At 35.0% G+C, this 16,395-nt stretch overlaps 1 protein-coding gene across 7 annotated transcripts in view; it reads left to right on the forward strand.

Moving 5' to 3' along the window:
* Cdep (Chondrocyte-derived ezrin-like domain containing protein) overlaps window positions 1–16,395 on the forward strand; it is a 310,534-nt gene that overhangs the window by 276,655 nt on the left and 17,484 nt on the right. For 5 of the 7 annotated variants that reach the window (XM_086540791.1, XM_086540789.1, XM_086540793.1 and 2 more), the window contains 4 exons: window positions 2,065–2,225; window positions 2,967–3,041; window positions 3,410–3,513; window positions 5,590–5,820. In XM_086540791.1, the coding sequence (XP_086396917.1) occupies window positions 2,065–2,225; window positions 2,967–3,041; window positions 3,410–3,513; window positions 5,590–5,820 (571 nt within the window). The remainder of the gene's footprint in view (window positions 1–2,064; window positions 2,226–2,966; window positions 3,042–3,409; window positions 3,514–5,589; window positions 5,821–16,395) is intronic. The other 2 variants (XM_086540794.1, XM_086540795.1) reach the window with 2 other exon arrangements.

Consider the following 16,395-nt stretch of genomic DNA (forward strand, 5'->3'; position numbering starts at 1 on the left):
AGGATATTAGATATATGAATGTAAGGATTGTCTCTCTCTCACAAAGCTGCCGTATGGAGGACGTTGGCCCGAGGTGTGTTAATCCTCAGAAATAATATTCCCTTTGATTATTTCCTCACATTTGTGCTCCTAAGCCTCCCTACATGTGATCCCAAATAACCTACTGTACAGATCCAAATTGTGCATTAAAATCTCCCAATGTTTTATCATATGTTTCATGACTTGTGTTTCTGGAGCCCATCTTGGTTGCAAATCTTAAAATGGTTATTATCTTTTCTTGTATTGTTAAATGTGTTTTGATTTTGATATATATATATATATATTTTATTTTTACATCTGCACTTGATTCTGATTTGCTTACATGTTTTTCATATAACCTTTCCATCATTTAAGACACCTTGTCCTTGTTACCATGTGTGCACTATACCCATATTTAAGAGTCAATTTGTATTTCTCAGTAACAAAGGATTAATTTTGTCTATCTCTGTGTGCTGTTCTCTCTTCTTGCTATATTACTTTCACTGTTTTATTTTATATAATTTTTTGTGCGCTGAAAAACATACATGTCCTCCTGGTTTTAAACTGAGTTGCTATAATAGTTTTTATGTGGTTTTACATTGAACTCAGAACATGTCAGGAAATTCATAACAGTTTAGATGTTAAGCTACTGCTCTTACATGAAGTTTGACTCTAAAGGATGCAATGAGGTGCTGGCATGTATATACAGTTATAAGAGTGTTTTTGTTTATCATCCAGTAAGCCAGATTTCACACAAGGAGTAAGTGCTTGACCCATAAGGATAGAGTTCATGTACTGAAATGCATGTAATGTGTTAGCAGCTTTAATATGGACTATCCCATATAGCATTCAAAACTGATATGAAAGTTTTCTATGCTTTGCTTTTTATGAAGAATGGTGTGTTTAGATTAATATATTTTTTTTATTAGCATATTGATCCCAGTATATCTTCTACAGAATGCTGATTTTTTTTTATCCAGCTCATGAAGATTTGAAAATACCAATAATAGATATTCTTTCAGTAATAGATTTGGAAAAAGAGATTTTACTGTAAGTCAAATTCTCAATTGAGATAAAAGTGGCACTAGACACAAATATTTACATAAATTTCTTATCAGCCATGTTTAAAGATACTGAAGATATTATGTTGCTATAGAAATGAATTTCTGAATTGCGTATTTACTTGATGCTCTCTAAACTATTTTTTGTGACTATATTTTTTGTCCAGGAAATTAGTTATGGTAGAATAAGTGGAAATGGTACTCATACCTTTATCAATGAAGGATTTAAAAGTTACCATTATGCTGATGGGAGATAACTGAAGCAAAGGAGATAATTTCTTGTTCCCCCAAAAAATAAAAGACCAAATAAAAAAGCTCCTGGATTTTGGAATGACAGTTTAAAATAAAGACAGTCCTTATGTGAGAAAGGCATTACAGCTTCTGCATTGAGAAGTTCCAGCACTAATACGATGTGCTTTCTAGAGTAGGGATTAAGTACTCATTAGATGCCCGCATAGTATAATTGCCGTAGAGGATAAAACAGGTTTGGCAATAGATGAAAAACAGTCTGTTCAAGATTTAGGTAGAACTTTTGATTGAGATTGTATTAGGTAATGGTCAAATCTCTTTTGCTTGTAATGAATACATTGATATAAATCTGTGCAACTCTCCCTATTTATTGAATTTTGCATTTACTTTAACTATATATAACTTAAGGTTGTTTGGGCCTATGCTAACTTTATGAAATATAAATGAATAGTACTAATATAATATCTTCTGGAAATTGATATTGGCATTAATAACTCTTCACTCTCACTAAATATCAATAGTATATAAGCAAGTTAAAGTTTTATAATGTTATTTAATTTGTCTAATTCACAAAATACTATTTTATTGCCTCATCAGTACTAAGAATTTATCTTTAGAAAAAGGAATCACCTTAAAGAAATAATGTCATTATTTTTTATATATTATGTTAGGCATATTATAGGTTCTGTGACATTTAACTTTAGGGATTGATTTAATGCTATTTAAATTATTACAGGGCTATTACAAGGACATTGTGGAATTTTTCTTTGATGGGCGAAACGAGTGCAAGAATTTCTGGAAGAAGTGTGTGGAGCACCATGGTTTCTTCCGATGTTCACAAGTTAAGAAAGTGCCGCGTCAAAAGACCAGAGTGCTTTCACGAGGATCTTCCTTTAGGTTAGTTCGTTAGTCTTAAATATTGTTATGGATTTTCCATGTGTACACTACGTCAAATGATTTAACATTTTTTTACATGTAGACAATGTTCAACTATGTTTGAATTTTGTATATGTTCACTAAAAACAGTGAAAAAGAAAATGCTTTATTTGGACATAATCTATTATCTATCTTATTTATGGAAATTGTTGCTATTGTCTGTAGGGATTGTTCTCCTTTTTTTTTTATTAACCTTGTAACGATGGGGCAGTTTTGGCTCTGCCTGGACATTATGCCAGGGTATTTTGAAATGTACAGGCATAATGACACTGGCTATTCATCAGCTGAGGTGGTGGCCAGCCTCTACACACCCAATCACCCAATAAGATGGCCACACAAAGCCCATGATGTAGTGTTCATGTCACTAGCTGGAAGACCAGCCAAGCCATGAAGGGAATGTCACATCAGCTGTCGGTAACCCAGTAACACCAGGTGACAAGATATCACATCAAGTGGTGGTAGTACTTACCACCAGGGATGAGATATTTTGTCATGGCTTTTCGTATGGATAGCACAACAAGTAATCAGATTTGCAGCGGTTGGCCACGGCCAGAGCGACTGTATAGATTGAGGCAATAGGCTTATGCATTTGAAATATCCCAGTGTTTAGACCAATTGGAGCCAAAACGGTTTTATCAGTAACGGGTTAAGGGGTTGATATATCCAAATACGGGCTCATTGAAAACTTCTTTTCATCAACAGATACAGCGGCAGAACTCAAAAACAGGTTCAGGAGTTTGTCAGAGATAATTATGTAAAGAGAGCACCATTTCAAAGGTAATTATCTGCTCAGCCACATTTTTCTCTTTTATAGGTATGTGTGTATGCTTGCATGCACACATATGTACATGCCTTAACATGAAAATGCATACATTTCTATCTTTTCTTATTTTTTTTCCATGCAATCTTTCATTTTATAACAGTAAAAAAAAATTTTGAGAGCTTTTTTTTATGCCAATAATTGCACACCACGGGTATGACCGCTTGGAACCCTATTGTGCAGTTTATGGGTTAATCAATTATCGCTTTGTTTACTCTGCCATTTTGAAATGTATTTTGCAATATTACTTTTTTTTTTTTTTACAGATGTTACTTTGAAAAGAAAAAATTGAAATAAAGCAAAACCTTTTTTTCTTTCTTATCAGGTCTCAGTCATTTCGACACTCTCCCTCAGTACATACGAGCGTGAGCAATGTAGGTATGAGTATCTCAGCACAGCCCCTTCTTCCACTTGGAGACAATCAATGTGGTAAGTCGATAGACTGTAGATTAGTTTAATTTTGAAGTGTATTTCTGCTATTACCTTCCAAAATCTGTCTCCTGTTCCTTCTGCTTATTTCTCTACCAATTTTTTTCTTTCCCTCCTTGTCAACATCCTCCTCTTTTTCCTCTTTCTCTTCTTGTTCCTCCTTCTCAATTTTCATCTCTTCCACTTTCTCCTCCTCCTCCTCTTCCTACTCCTCCTCCTCCTCCTCCTCCTCCTCCATGTGATGTCTACTGCATCACATTCCTCATAAGTACTAATTTAAACATTGTGTGTTATGTGAACATTACACTCAGTCCATGGTCATTCACAGTGCATTTTTTCATACCAACATTGCTAATTTGTATTTAGGGCACTTTCCTTAACCCATTCGCGCTGGGCTGATTATTTGCCTAATGCTGCTCCCGCTGTGAAGATAGCAAGTGCACGCAGTCTCCATGTGTTGCGCCTTGAGGAGCGCTTTTCACCCGCCAGATTCTATGGGATACTGAGAGGCATTTTTAATGTATTTTGAGTTTTTTGCCAAGTCAAGGACAATGTGTGTATACAAATGGAACAGCAGTGAATATGTATTTAGAAGAAGAGATCATAACATGACGTTATCTGACCCAAGCGAAATATTCCCACAACGTGATAGCACGTCATCCGGCGCGAATGGATTAATGGGATCATTAGAGTCCTATTTCTTCTTGGCTCATTATTCTTTGTCAAAACAATAAAACTATGGGCTGAGTACTATTATCTTCATCTTTGATGGTCGCTTTCTTCTTATGTCGTAAATTGTATTGTATAAATTGTATGAGATACTCGAGTATATTTTGGCAGAAAGACATTTTTAGAACTTGGAAGTGAGTGTGCATATATGTACTTGTGTTTGTTGGCATGTGTATTTCTACATAATCCATATCTTTCAGTTTAAAACCAAGTAACTGCTTTTAAAACATTTTTGACATTTATATATGTTTCAGGAGTCTTTCCAGATCTTTTCACTATTCCAAAAATTGTTTTCTCTAACCCTTTGTGGAGTCTGACAGTTATTTCTAAACAGCAAGTCTCAGAGTAAAACAAGTGTTTGCCATTTTGGTTGTTAAAGTATATGATAATGCATTACAGTCTACTTTCCTCCATTACATTAGATAAAGAAGGGTTAAAGAAAATTATGCAGTATTTATTAGATATCCTGGACTTGAATGCACACTCCATATTATCATTCACAATTATTATATGTAAGCACTAGATTTATAAACTATTACAAAAGTTATACTGATGAAGTTATTTACTTTGCACCTACTGTTTGTGTGATTATTCTAAATTTTATTTATGTATATCAATTAACTGATGGTAATTTTTCACAAATGTTATTATTTTTTTAAAGTTACATTAATGTTTCTTTTTACTGGATTAATGTTCAGTACTTTTGCATAGCTGTCAGTTATTCAGACCTAATGTTTAAAGTAATTATACTCTTTCCAGTAAGAGAAGACATATTTTCCTTTTTGAGCAAGTTTTCTTAACCCATTCACGCCGGGGCGATTCCGGCTCTGAATGGTCAGAATGGCGGGGTTTTAGAACGCATAAGCCTAACGCCTTGGGATTCTCGGGTGCATTAGCCGCGAGCCTGCGCTCTCTGCTTGTTTACCTTGAACCCTGGCCTTGACCAAATATCTTGTTGCCGGCGTTTGACACAAAAACCACGAAATGTGTCAGCACGTCATCAGGCGCGAATGGGTTAATGAAAATGTTTGTACATTTTTAGTAATAAACCACTAAACATATTAGTAGACCTATATTTCATGATGTACTTGACTGTCTAGTACTTACATAAAGGAAGAATCATCCCAGCAACTTGTTTGACAGTCTGTGATGTGTAGGAATTAAAAACTTTGAAGAACAAATATGGCTGTTATTATTTGAATTGTTTTTAATTGTGTTTAACATTTAGATGTATTACTTTTTCCTTCCTATTAACATCTCTATAAGGTGTTTTGCATGATGAACTGTGAAGAACTATACAGTCCATTATTGGTGTTGGTTTCATACTAACTGACTCATATTTTACAGTTGGCACACCTGTATCTTTATCGTGTGGCTCCATGACCCTGGCTTCTACAGGTGACCCACAGTCGCCGGGGTCACCTACCCAGACTGAGACTGCTGACCTCCATGACTTCGACACACGCGACCTGGAGACCCCCAGTGTGACACCCTCAAGGCAGGACACCCTCTCACCGGAGACCTCAGTGACCTCTAGTCCACAGCGAGGTCATGACCCCGAGTACTCCCACCATCCAGGTCAGCATCGCCACTACCAAAGGGCGCCCTCAATCGACACTAACTCTACTATGTCCTCACGCCAACAACTCAACTCTAACCCTGCTCTCATGGAGGGATCAATAAAAGATTATAGCTATATTGATAACCGACTTTATCAAGAACAAGGTGATGATAGTGGGGATAATTTGTCACATGATTCCTATGAACTTATTGAAAGGGAGGGAGGGAAGTGGGGAGGATCACAATCTAGCCTCAGATGTCCAAGCAGGTCTGGGTCAAAATTACTGATCAATAATGAGGATGATCTAGGAGAAGGGATAGATTGGTCAGGGGTTAAAGGGGATGATGGTAGGGGGAGGGCAAGTAGCTACACGGGCAGTCTGCCTCGTAGCCATGGTAGTAATACACCCAAAACCCACACAAATGGCTACACTGGTAGTCTTCCAAGAACACGTAGCAGCAGTCAGACTGGGAACTTGTCACGAAGTTTAGCTGGAAGTCGAGCTAGTTCCAGAATAACTCTGGAATTACCTCTCGACTCGCGGCCGTCCCAGACTGACGAGGAAGATCTTGCAAGCCCTGGAAGCCCAGAGTTCCATGAGAACAGTGTATGTGAAATAACCAGTGAGAAGGGTTACATGCTAACAACACGGCACTTGGGAACCATCACCATCACAGATAGTGCATCAGTTTTTGGACAGATGACTCATCCACGTCATGGAGGTTTAGAACGTCAGGAGAGCCTTCCAGAGAGCATCAGTCTAAGATCGCACTCCAGTGGCCGCTCCAGAGTAGGGAGGGATTCACACGAGAGCCTTCGCGACCTGGGTGATGCCTCAACAAGCTTGAGCACCTTAACTGTGACTCCACGATTATCTGCCAGCTTGAGGGCAGCGAAGGAGATGGGACACTATGTAGATTATGGATCATCCCAAGAGAGCTTGCACAAGATGAGTTCTTGTGAAAGTGATGGTGGATCATCTCTTTCTTCCCACACGCGGTCATCAACTACCCCAAGACCAATGGACCTTCAGCACGGTAAGTTCCTTCAGCACAGGCGAAGTACTTCAACCAGCCCTCCAAGTATCACTTCATACTCCTCTCAGCAAAGACCAAGATCCATGGATTTTTCAACTCTTCATAAAAAGTCAGTCTACCACATGTATGGAGCTGGACGAGGAAGTGATTCTGGGGGAAATACAGACAGTGATATTTGCTCACCTTTAGAGATTCCTCATACAATATCACATCCTCCAGAACAAGTGAGGGAAGAAGAAGAAGAAGATGATGACTTGACCCCTTCTCAAGAACAGGTACAGTTTTTACCACCACCCCCAGACATGGACCTCATAACTCGTGTGAGAGGAAGTAGCGATGAGGAAGAAGATGAACAAGAAGAGCTACAAGAGTTGGAATTAGAGTCTGAACATGAAGATCAGATTATTGTTGTTATTGAAGAAAAGGGAGAACCTCATATCTTCGATTTTGAAATTTTACCACCTCCACCAGAAGTGAAGGAAGAATCTCCTTCCAGTGGAGAAATGGACCTAACTGACACTTCTCGAGAAAGGAAGATTGATGAAAGTGATGCTTCAGAGAGAACAGTCATTGAAAGATTCCGATTGCCTGATGAAAGACTAAATAAGTTAGGTTCAAAAGACAGCCAGATGAGCATAGAAGAAATAGATGAATCAATTCTAGATAGGAGATCATCTATTACTGGTGAACGAAGAATGTCTGCGCATGACATTGGACGAAAGTCACCATATCCAACTGGAGAACGTAGACCATCAATTCAAGATTATGGAAATATTTCTCCTCTTCCTGACAGAGAACGTAGGTCATCACTACATGACTCTGAACGTCGTTCTCCCTTTTTAGATAGAGAGAGGAGGTCATCCATTCAGGATCTGGGCCGAAGATCGCCATATGATATGGACCGGGAAATGAGAGAGAGGAAGTCCTCTTCATCTTCAGAAAGACGAAGCTCAGTCTGTTCAGACCGTCGAAGTTCAGTGTCCTCAGATAGAAGAGGTTCTGTTTCATCAGAGAGAAGACCATCACTATCTGATATTGGAAGAAGAACATCAATATCCATTGAACCTGGTCAGAGATCACCCTTTTTTGATGCTCCAGTGTTTGAATTTGAACCAGAGCGGGAGTCGGAATCACTTGAACCGGATACATCTTCATCAACTCTTGCATCAGTATCTGAGAAGAGTCCTACTATATCAGATGCAGAGCGAAAGACAAATTTTTTTGATGGTATTATTCTTGATGATTCCTTGATTAACATGGATGAGCTAACAGAAGCACTTATACCTCCTGATGAAGTGCCAGAGCCTTTTACATCAATATCTGGTGCTCGTGTGGTAGAAATTGTCGAGGGCCATGCTGAACATCCAGCAGTTGCTGAAATTGTAATGGAAGAGGATGAAGATAAAGAAGATGATGATGATGAAGATGATGACGATGATGATGATGATGATGATGATGATGACGACAATGAAGAGGATGATGAAGATGATGATGAAGATGTATTTACAGTAGAGAAAGTAATGCATAAGGAAGAAAGTGTCCAGTCAGAAGAAACAGAAGGCGAAGTAGAAATAGAAAAGCATGTTGAACGAGAAAAAGGCAAACTCATAGATAGACCAAGCATAGATGAGACTATGGGAGCAGTAGGAGGATCAGAAGACCTTGATGAAGACTTCTTTGATGATGATGACGACGATGATCATGCTCAGATGAGTGACCAATCCCCTCAGTCCCCTGATCTTGTTTCAGAACCTGACGAATACCATGATGATTACCAGGAACCAGAATATTATCAGCCATTTGCAAGGCAGATAGACATGGGATATGCTTTCCCTTCACGAACATTGTCTCGCATAAGTGAACGCAGCACAACCTCAGAACAGGAGCATGAGCAAGACCACATTGGTATACCCGAGCCAGAGCCTGAGCCAGAACACACAGATAGCAAGATTTCAACTCCCACAGAAGAAAAGCAGCCTTCTATCCCCTCAGAAGAACAACAAGGGGAATTGCCATCTGATTATTCAAATTCAACCAGTGATGACAATCAAAGTGACAGAAGAGTGAGTTTGAATGCAGAGGAGCAGGAACCAGTTCAAGAGTATGCAGCAAAATTTTTTCTCAGAGATTTACCAGAATTTGTGCCAGGGGATGAGAGTGATGAGTTCCCTTCACCTCCTAGTTCTGCCTTTCTTGAGAATCCTCATACTGAACTAAGTCACATAGAAACGTACTATATGGAAATCAATCAACGAGTAAACTTAAGTAGTGAGGGAATATACGATAATATTCCAGTGAAATTTGAGGGTATCCATGAGGTATCAGAATCAGAATCGGCCTCTGAGGAAAACCACACATTACAGGAACCTGAGGACAATCTTGAGTTGTTGGAGGATGTACAGTCAGTAGAAGAACTGGAGATGGAGCCTGGGACCTCAGGAGCAAAAGATAAGCCTGCTGCTACAAAACCTAAAACCCCCACACGCTTAAGGAGAGAGCTATCAACGCCCTCTCCTCCTCCTCCACCTCCGCCCCCCAGACCTTTCATGAGACCTCCCTCCTTGTCTAGAAGTCCAAGTCCTCCTCTAACTCCCCCTACACCTATTGTTAGAGATATTCCTATGGGCAAGCCAGAGGGAGGCCAGGCCACCGATGCGAGACACCGTGTAGCTATAGAATTTGAAGTGCGGGGGGGACATCTCCATGAGAGTAGGGAAAACCTTTCAACACTGGGTCTAGCTGCTCAAAGTGATACTGGAGAATGGAATAGTTTTTAGTATGATATTTTCCTTTCTTTTTATAGATCATAAATTTGTTACAGGAGTATCTCAGAATATGTGTTGTTACTGTCTATTAATATGTCACAGTCCCTTCCTTTGCTCACTTAACACTTAAAAACTTTCTATCGACACCTTACCATCGTTTGGAAACACCTGCACAAAAGGTTTTCTTTTTGCTTACTTGCATAACCATAGATTTAAGGATATATTAATCTTACATTTTCCATTTGGTGCATTATTCAGGAAATTTAAACCCCGTCAAGTATTGTGTGGTGTTAGAGAGTTATTATTTACTCTCAGATAAGTTAGCGTCTGAATTATCATATCATATTGGTGTTCACGAGCAATATATTGTAAGTCGTGCAAGACTCTCTTTTTAGCAGTTTTGATGTTGGTTGCTGTTCTACTGTTTCCTGTTAAACTTATCTGAATTTGGATCCAAGGAAGTAGGAAGTAGGAATGCTGTGTGTCAAATGAAGCTCAATGGAAGATTGTTACCTATGAATTTTTAAGCTTTAATTTAGTATAGGAAACTTATAGCCCCACATGCACAACGACGTCACATTACAAAGGTGGAGCAGGTGCCGTGAAGATGAGTTTTATTTAATGGTGATGGGTAATATCTTCATATGGTTTTGAAGGAATATGATGCCACTAGTATGTTTAAAGATAGCTAATTTGGTAAGACCATGCTTTATATTCAGATTCAGCAGTGCAGCTTCACATTTTTATCATGGTTATGATTTTTTATCACTTTGTAATATTTTGTATTGTTATTATTATTATTTTTTGTATGAATAGTATTGTTTCCTCAGCTAATAGCAGTGTGACAGTTATGTTGCATTACTTTGGTAAATTGTCATTTATGTCAACATTTTATTTACATAGGATTGTGACTGTTGTTATATAATATACAGAAAGCATGTCATCATGGACATTCAAATACTAAGGTAATATAAGCATGAAAACTTGCTTCCAGACACCTAATATACGAGAAACAAACTTTTGTAATATCTGAAGAGATGGTTTAACAGGTATAATTTAGGTTCATCATTATCAGAAAATTATTTAAGAGTACATGACAGTTGCAAAATAAGCAGATAATCCAAGAGCAGAAAAAAGTGAAAAAAGATAAAGAAAGAAAAAAAGCAAACTCAGAAGGTGGTGATAGTTACATGAGAACTGTTTGTGCAGAAATTATTCTGCTATACATAGTTTAAAAGTAGTTTGTCTTGATTCTAATCAAAGATTGAAACATCCCTTAAGTGCCAAAACAGCATTGTAAAGTTCAGATTGTATATATGGAATAACAAAGGGCAGATTGAGCCAAGCAAAATGCTATATTTTAAGAATATGGTTTGATGAGCATAAGTTGTTGATGATTAGCCAACTTTCTCCATCCAGTCGTATGACTAATTATAGAGATCAATTCCAAGGTCATTAAGGGCTCTCATAAGTAAGTAGTCATTTTCATCAGCATCTTAGGTACTGTTGTTTTAGAAGAAATTACCATGTTATTGATATATGCATTTCATACAATGAATGAATTATAAGCAAAGAATGGAAGCTAACAAACTTCTGAGTGTTATGAGCATTTTATCCATTTGAGCAGTAGATGATTTCATCTTTATGGATGTGGATGATGATAATATTTGTGGAAAAGAATTTCTTTGTATAGTAATTGTGTTTGGAAATGTCAATATTATTATTTGTATGCACTGTATTAAAAATAATGATTTATTTTACTTAGAAAAAAATGTCAAAGTTGAGTTTGAAAACCACTGTTGCAGCTGTGTTGAAATGCAGATGTCTTATTTATTCATATTCTCATTGGAAGTTTATTCAAGAAAAATATGCTTGATGTCGAGTCTTTTTGGCTTTAGAGAATAAATCTAAGGGAGCAGGTAGAATGTATTCTAAATGAAAAAAAACAATACAGCCAGGCTGGAGGAAAATTACATGGATGGACTAAGAAATGAATCATATAACCTGAATGATAAACCATGAATAATTCCACATATATGACTGATGGGTCATGTTTTTATCATTGTGTTAGTTGTTGCACCTGTAATATATCATCACTGCTCAAAAGGCTAATGGATGTAGTTCTGTACATATGAATGTTTAAGTTTACCATCAATTTCAAAGCCAATACTGCTTTTTATACCAGTGACTCTTCTTTAAAATTCCAATACATGTTAATTACTGCTATGCAACAGTAAGTCCAATATTTGCTAGTTTCTTTCTTGCATAAGATATTAATTTTCCTACAATTTGTGTTGATTATTTATACTCACAGCTGATGCACATGATTTCTGCAGTATCTTAAAAAGATAAAAGGTTGCCTGTGTGTATGAGGTAATTCATAGTAACATGCAAAGACTAAATTTTAGATATTGGCTTTGCAAAACTAATTCAAGGGTTATAGTAGATTTTCACACATAGTTAAACACCTTGAGAATTCCTTTAAATGAAAACAAAAAACAAATAGTATGGGGTCTAGACTGAGTAGCTTTTAAGACACCAGCACCCTAACTATGCCAAATTAAATACATTAATGTTTAGTTCTCATGGGAAAATAGCTGCAAGAATGGTTGTAAGCAGGAAGCCCCAAATCTTGGCACTGATGACTGCTCTTGCACCATGATTTCTATTCCCGTGGTAAAGTCTTCATTGCGAGGTATACTCAAGGAATTTTGGCATGGGATCTTTGAATTTTCTCTTGTAGTTTGAAGTGAATTGACTGGATGTCGGCACATTTGACTGAGGACTGACTGATGGATGCAGTGTCTGACCTCTCTTTGGTTGTTATTTTGCAGCCTTGCTGGGTGATCGTAGGTGCCGGTACATAAATGGAGTGCCTGTTCACTTGTGCAATAGGTTTGGCCCACCCTAACTCTGTGCTCTATGGTAAGACAAGCAAGAGCAAGCAAGACAAGAGATGCAACTTTGTGGTACATTGGCTATCCTTTTGTCACTCATCATCTAACCTATTATTATAGTACTTGCCACATAGGGTAGTTCACTAGTACAAGGAAGTTTTCATATGGCTCGTTAAATGCAAGAGAGCTGGAGGAAAATGAGACTTAGTCAAACTTCCTCAGAAACTGCTGAACCACTTTATCAAACAACCCTTCTGATAAGTTAGTTCATGGCAAGCACTTATGTTGGTGCCAAAACTAGTACGGTATGTACAGCATAGTGTCATGATTCAGAGTTTAGTATCATATTGTAGTTATAGTGCAGTTGTATAAGCACTGTGTTTAGATGAAAATCAGTTTGTAATGATAATCAAATATATTTGTATTGTAAACAGTCATGGCTAGTACCTGGGATTCTATAGATAAGTTGTTGCCTTTACTGGTCTGAAGCTGTGCTAAATGAGAAAGTGGATGATTATGTCATGTCGTGTAATCTCTTTGTTGATTATGAATGACACATTATCCACAACTAAAAGCCTCATTACTTAAACCTTCCCTAAATGTTTGCCTATTCATGTTTTAAAGTTTTAGAACCTCTCTTTGTCTTGTCTTACCATTTGCACTTATTAGCATACTGATTTGCATACTAATTTGATTTTTTTTGCAGTGCGAGGCTGTTGATGGAGTAGTAGTATTTTATCTTTTGTTCAAGCGCCCTCAGATATCTTTTGGTAAATGTGGTGTTGCATGTCAATAGTGCAGATTTTTTCTCTTTATTTTTTTCCCCCACACTTATTTACAGATTATATTTATGCAATTAGAGTAATAGCTTTAGCCGCCTTCTACGGTGTTCAGTATCAGTTGTCGTCAAAGTTGGAGAGGTCAGACAGTGTGCCAATGTTGTTTGTGAGGAGTATACAGTCAGTGTGTTTGATCAGCCATTTTTAGTCTTTGAAATTGATATGTCTTTAGCTCATTCATAGTACATTTAGCTTTATTAGCTGATCATTGCATTTTCTTTGTTCTCTTGACAGAAGATGGCTGGTTGCAAAGCACAGATTACATTAAATATTTCCTTAATTTTGAAAGTAGTTTGGCTGTGTTTAGTTATATAACAATAGGAGGGTTGCATATTCTCAATAAAAATCCACCCTTAAAGTAAAACAGTTCTGATGATTTTTTATATTGGGACACTAGAGATAAAGTAATTATTCAAAACTATTAACATTAAAATGTATAATTTATAAGAAAAAGTTATTGATATATTTATAAATTTCACAAGAATGAAACTATCTCTATTTCTTTACGACTTTATAATTAACTTAGGTCATTTAAATGAAATGTTAAGTATTAGAGGGGAAATCACTACAAGATGGAAGCTGAACCATGCCAGACTATATATACACATATAAAGAAATCCTATATATGTCAAGTGCTTGTATTTGGGTTGTAACTGTGAACTGTGAGGTCTGATGTGTAATCCCAGTTGCATGATGATTGATTAAACAAACACAAACATATTGCAGAACTAAATAAATGCTATATCTAATTTACATTCAGCTTTATATGGTGAACATTTAATAGTACTGGATATTCATGTTTAAACCAGTACTTTCACAATTTAAAGATTTCCTTACAGAAAGCTATTTACCAAGGCAACAGCTATTACAGTACAGGACATAGATATGAATAAGTAAGTAGTGATTCATGTAATACTTCCATTTTCATAGAATTCTGTCTATATTTTTTTTCCATGTGAAATTCAAACATAAATGACGGTAAATGATAAAGCTGGCCATATTGTTCTTGATTCAGAGTGATTCAGACTCATTTGAGTGTCCAGTCTGGAAATGTCTTCTTGTCTTAGAAAGCAGACACTTCAATGAGAGTGAATCATGGACCTTAATAAGACATACAAAATCAGAAGTTATTCATTGTTATTAATTACTACTCAACTGTTTTAAACCACAAAAGAGAGATTACTCCTAGTGTAGTGTGTGTTACTTGAATTCAGTGCAAAAACTTGTCAGACTTTAGAGTTGAAATATATTTGTGAAGCATTCCATTTCTTGAAGAGTTGCATTTATCTTTTGTTCTCAGATTATTAATTAAAATGCATTATGAAGTTAGTCTTATTAGAAGGATGATTTGCATTTTGATAAAGTCTTTTGGAATGCTGAAATTTCTCGTTTCAGTAAGAACTGTTGCAACATTTTAGAGTTATATTTATCAATCATCCAAATCATTACAACTATGGAAGATAAAAGAGTCTCGTAAATAACAATATTGATGGTTTTGGCTAATTGATTAGAGTTGCAAACAACCAAATTAGATGTTATTTCAGGTTGAAACTTGTAAGAACTCTCTTTTGTGGATATAATGATAGCCATGGAAGAACATATTTTTTCTTGTAATATTGATATGTTAGAAAGGGGAATTTTGCACATTGTTTATTGTTTATGATGCATTTATTTATTTATCTTTTACAGTGATTAAATTGAAACACTAGACTGCATACATTTTGTTCTTATATTTTCATATATTTTTTGTTAAGGATATTTGTAATAGGTTAGCTAGTACTGACGCAACTAAAGTTTTACACTGTCTTCATTGTAGTGTTCATCATCGAATGGACGACTCTTTGCTAAGACTGGTTTGCGAAGTTGTTTCCATATGCTCCATTGCCTGATAATGATCTTGGATTGATAAGGAACATTCTGCTATTCTGACTTCATTTTTAATGCCATTGACTTTTGCATCGTGAAAGGTCATTGATAATGTTCAGTCTATATATTTTTTTTCTTCTTTTAATCAAATCTATAGATAAACTGTGCTCTTAATTGTTCAGAGTTTTTTTGTATTCTATTGGCTCTTGTACATCAGTCTATGCTGTGTCCATCTTTGAAATATCATGGCTTTGAATTGTTAGATGATGAAAATATTATCTTTTAAGATATTTTCCGAAAGACTTCAGATTATATATATATATATATATATATATATATATATATATATTATATATATATATATATATATATATATATATATATATATATATATTATATATATATATATATATATATATATATATATATATATATTAATATATATATATGTATATATATAATATATATTATATATATATATATTATATATATATATATATATATATATATATATATATATATATATATATTTATATATATATATATATATATATATATATAATATATATATATATATATATATATATATATATATATATATATATAATATATATATATATATATATATAATATATATATATATTATATATATATATATATATATATATATATATATATATATATATATATATATATATATATATATTATATATATATATATATATATATAATATATATATATATATATATATATATATATTATATATATATATATATATATATATTATATATATATATATATAATATATATATATATATATATTATATATATATATATATATATATATAATATATATAGATATAGATATAGATATATATACATATATATATATATATATAATGTGTGTATATATGTGTGTATGTATGTGTGTATATATGTGTGTATATATGTGTGTATGTATGTGTGTATGTATGTAAGTATGTATGTATGTATGTATGTATGTATGTAAGTATATAAGTATGTATGTATGTATGTTTAAATATATATATATATATATATATATATATATATATATATATATATATATATATATATATATATGTATATATATGTATGTATGTATGTATGTATGTATGTATGTATGTATGTATGTATGTATGTATATAAATTTGATCTATGTTAGGATG

Source organism: Penaeus japonicus, unplaced genomic scaffold (genome assembly GCF_977035675.1).
Source record: "Penaeus japonicus unplaced genomic scaffold, GWHDUDI00000001_assembly GWHDUDI00000010, whole genome shotgun sequence".
In the NCBI taxonomy this organism is placed as follows: domain Eukaryota; kingdom Metazoa; phylum Arthropoda; class Malacostraca; order Decapoda; family Penaeidae; genus Penaeus; species Penaeus japonicus.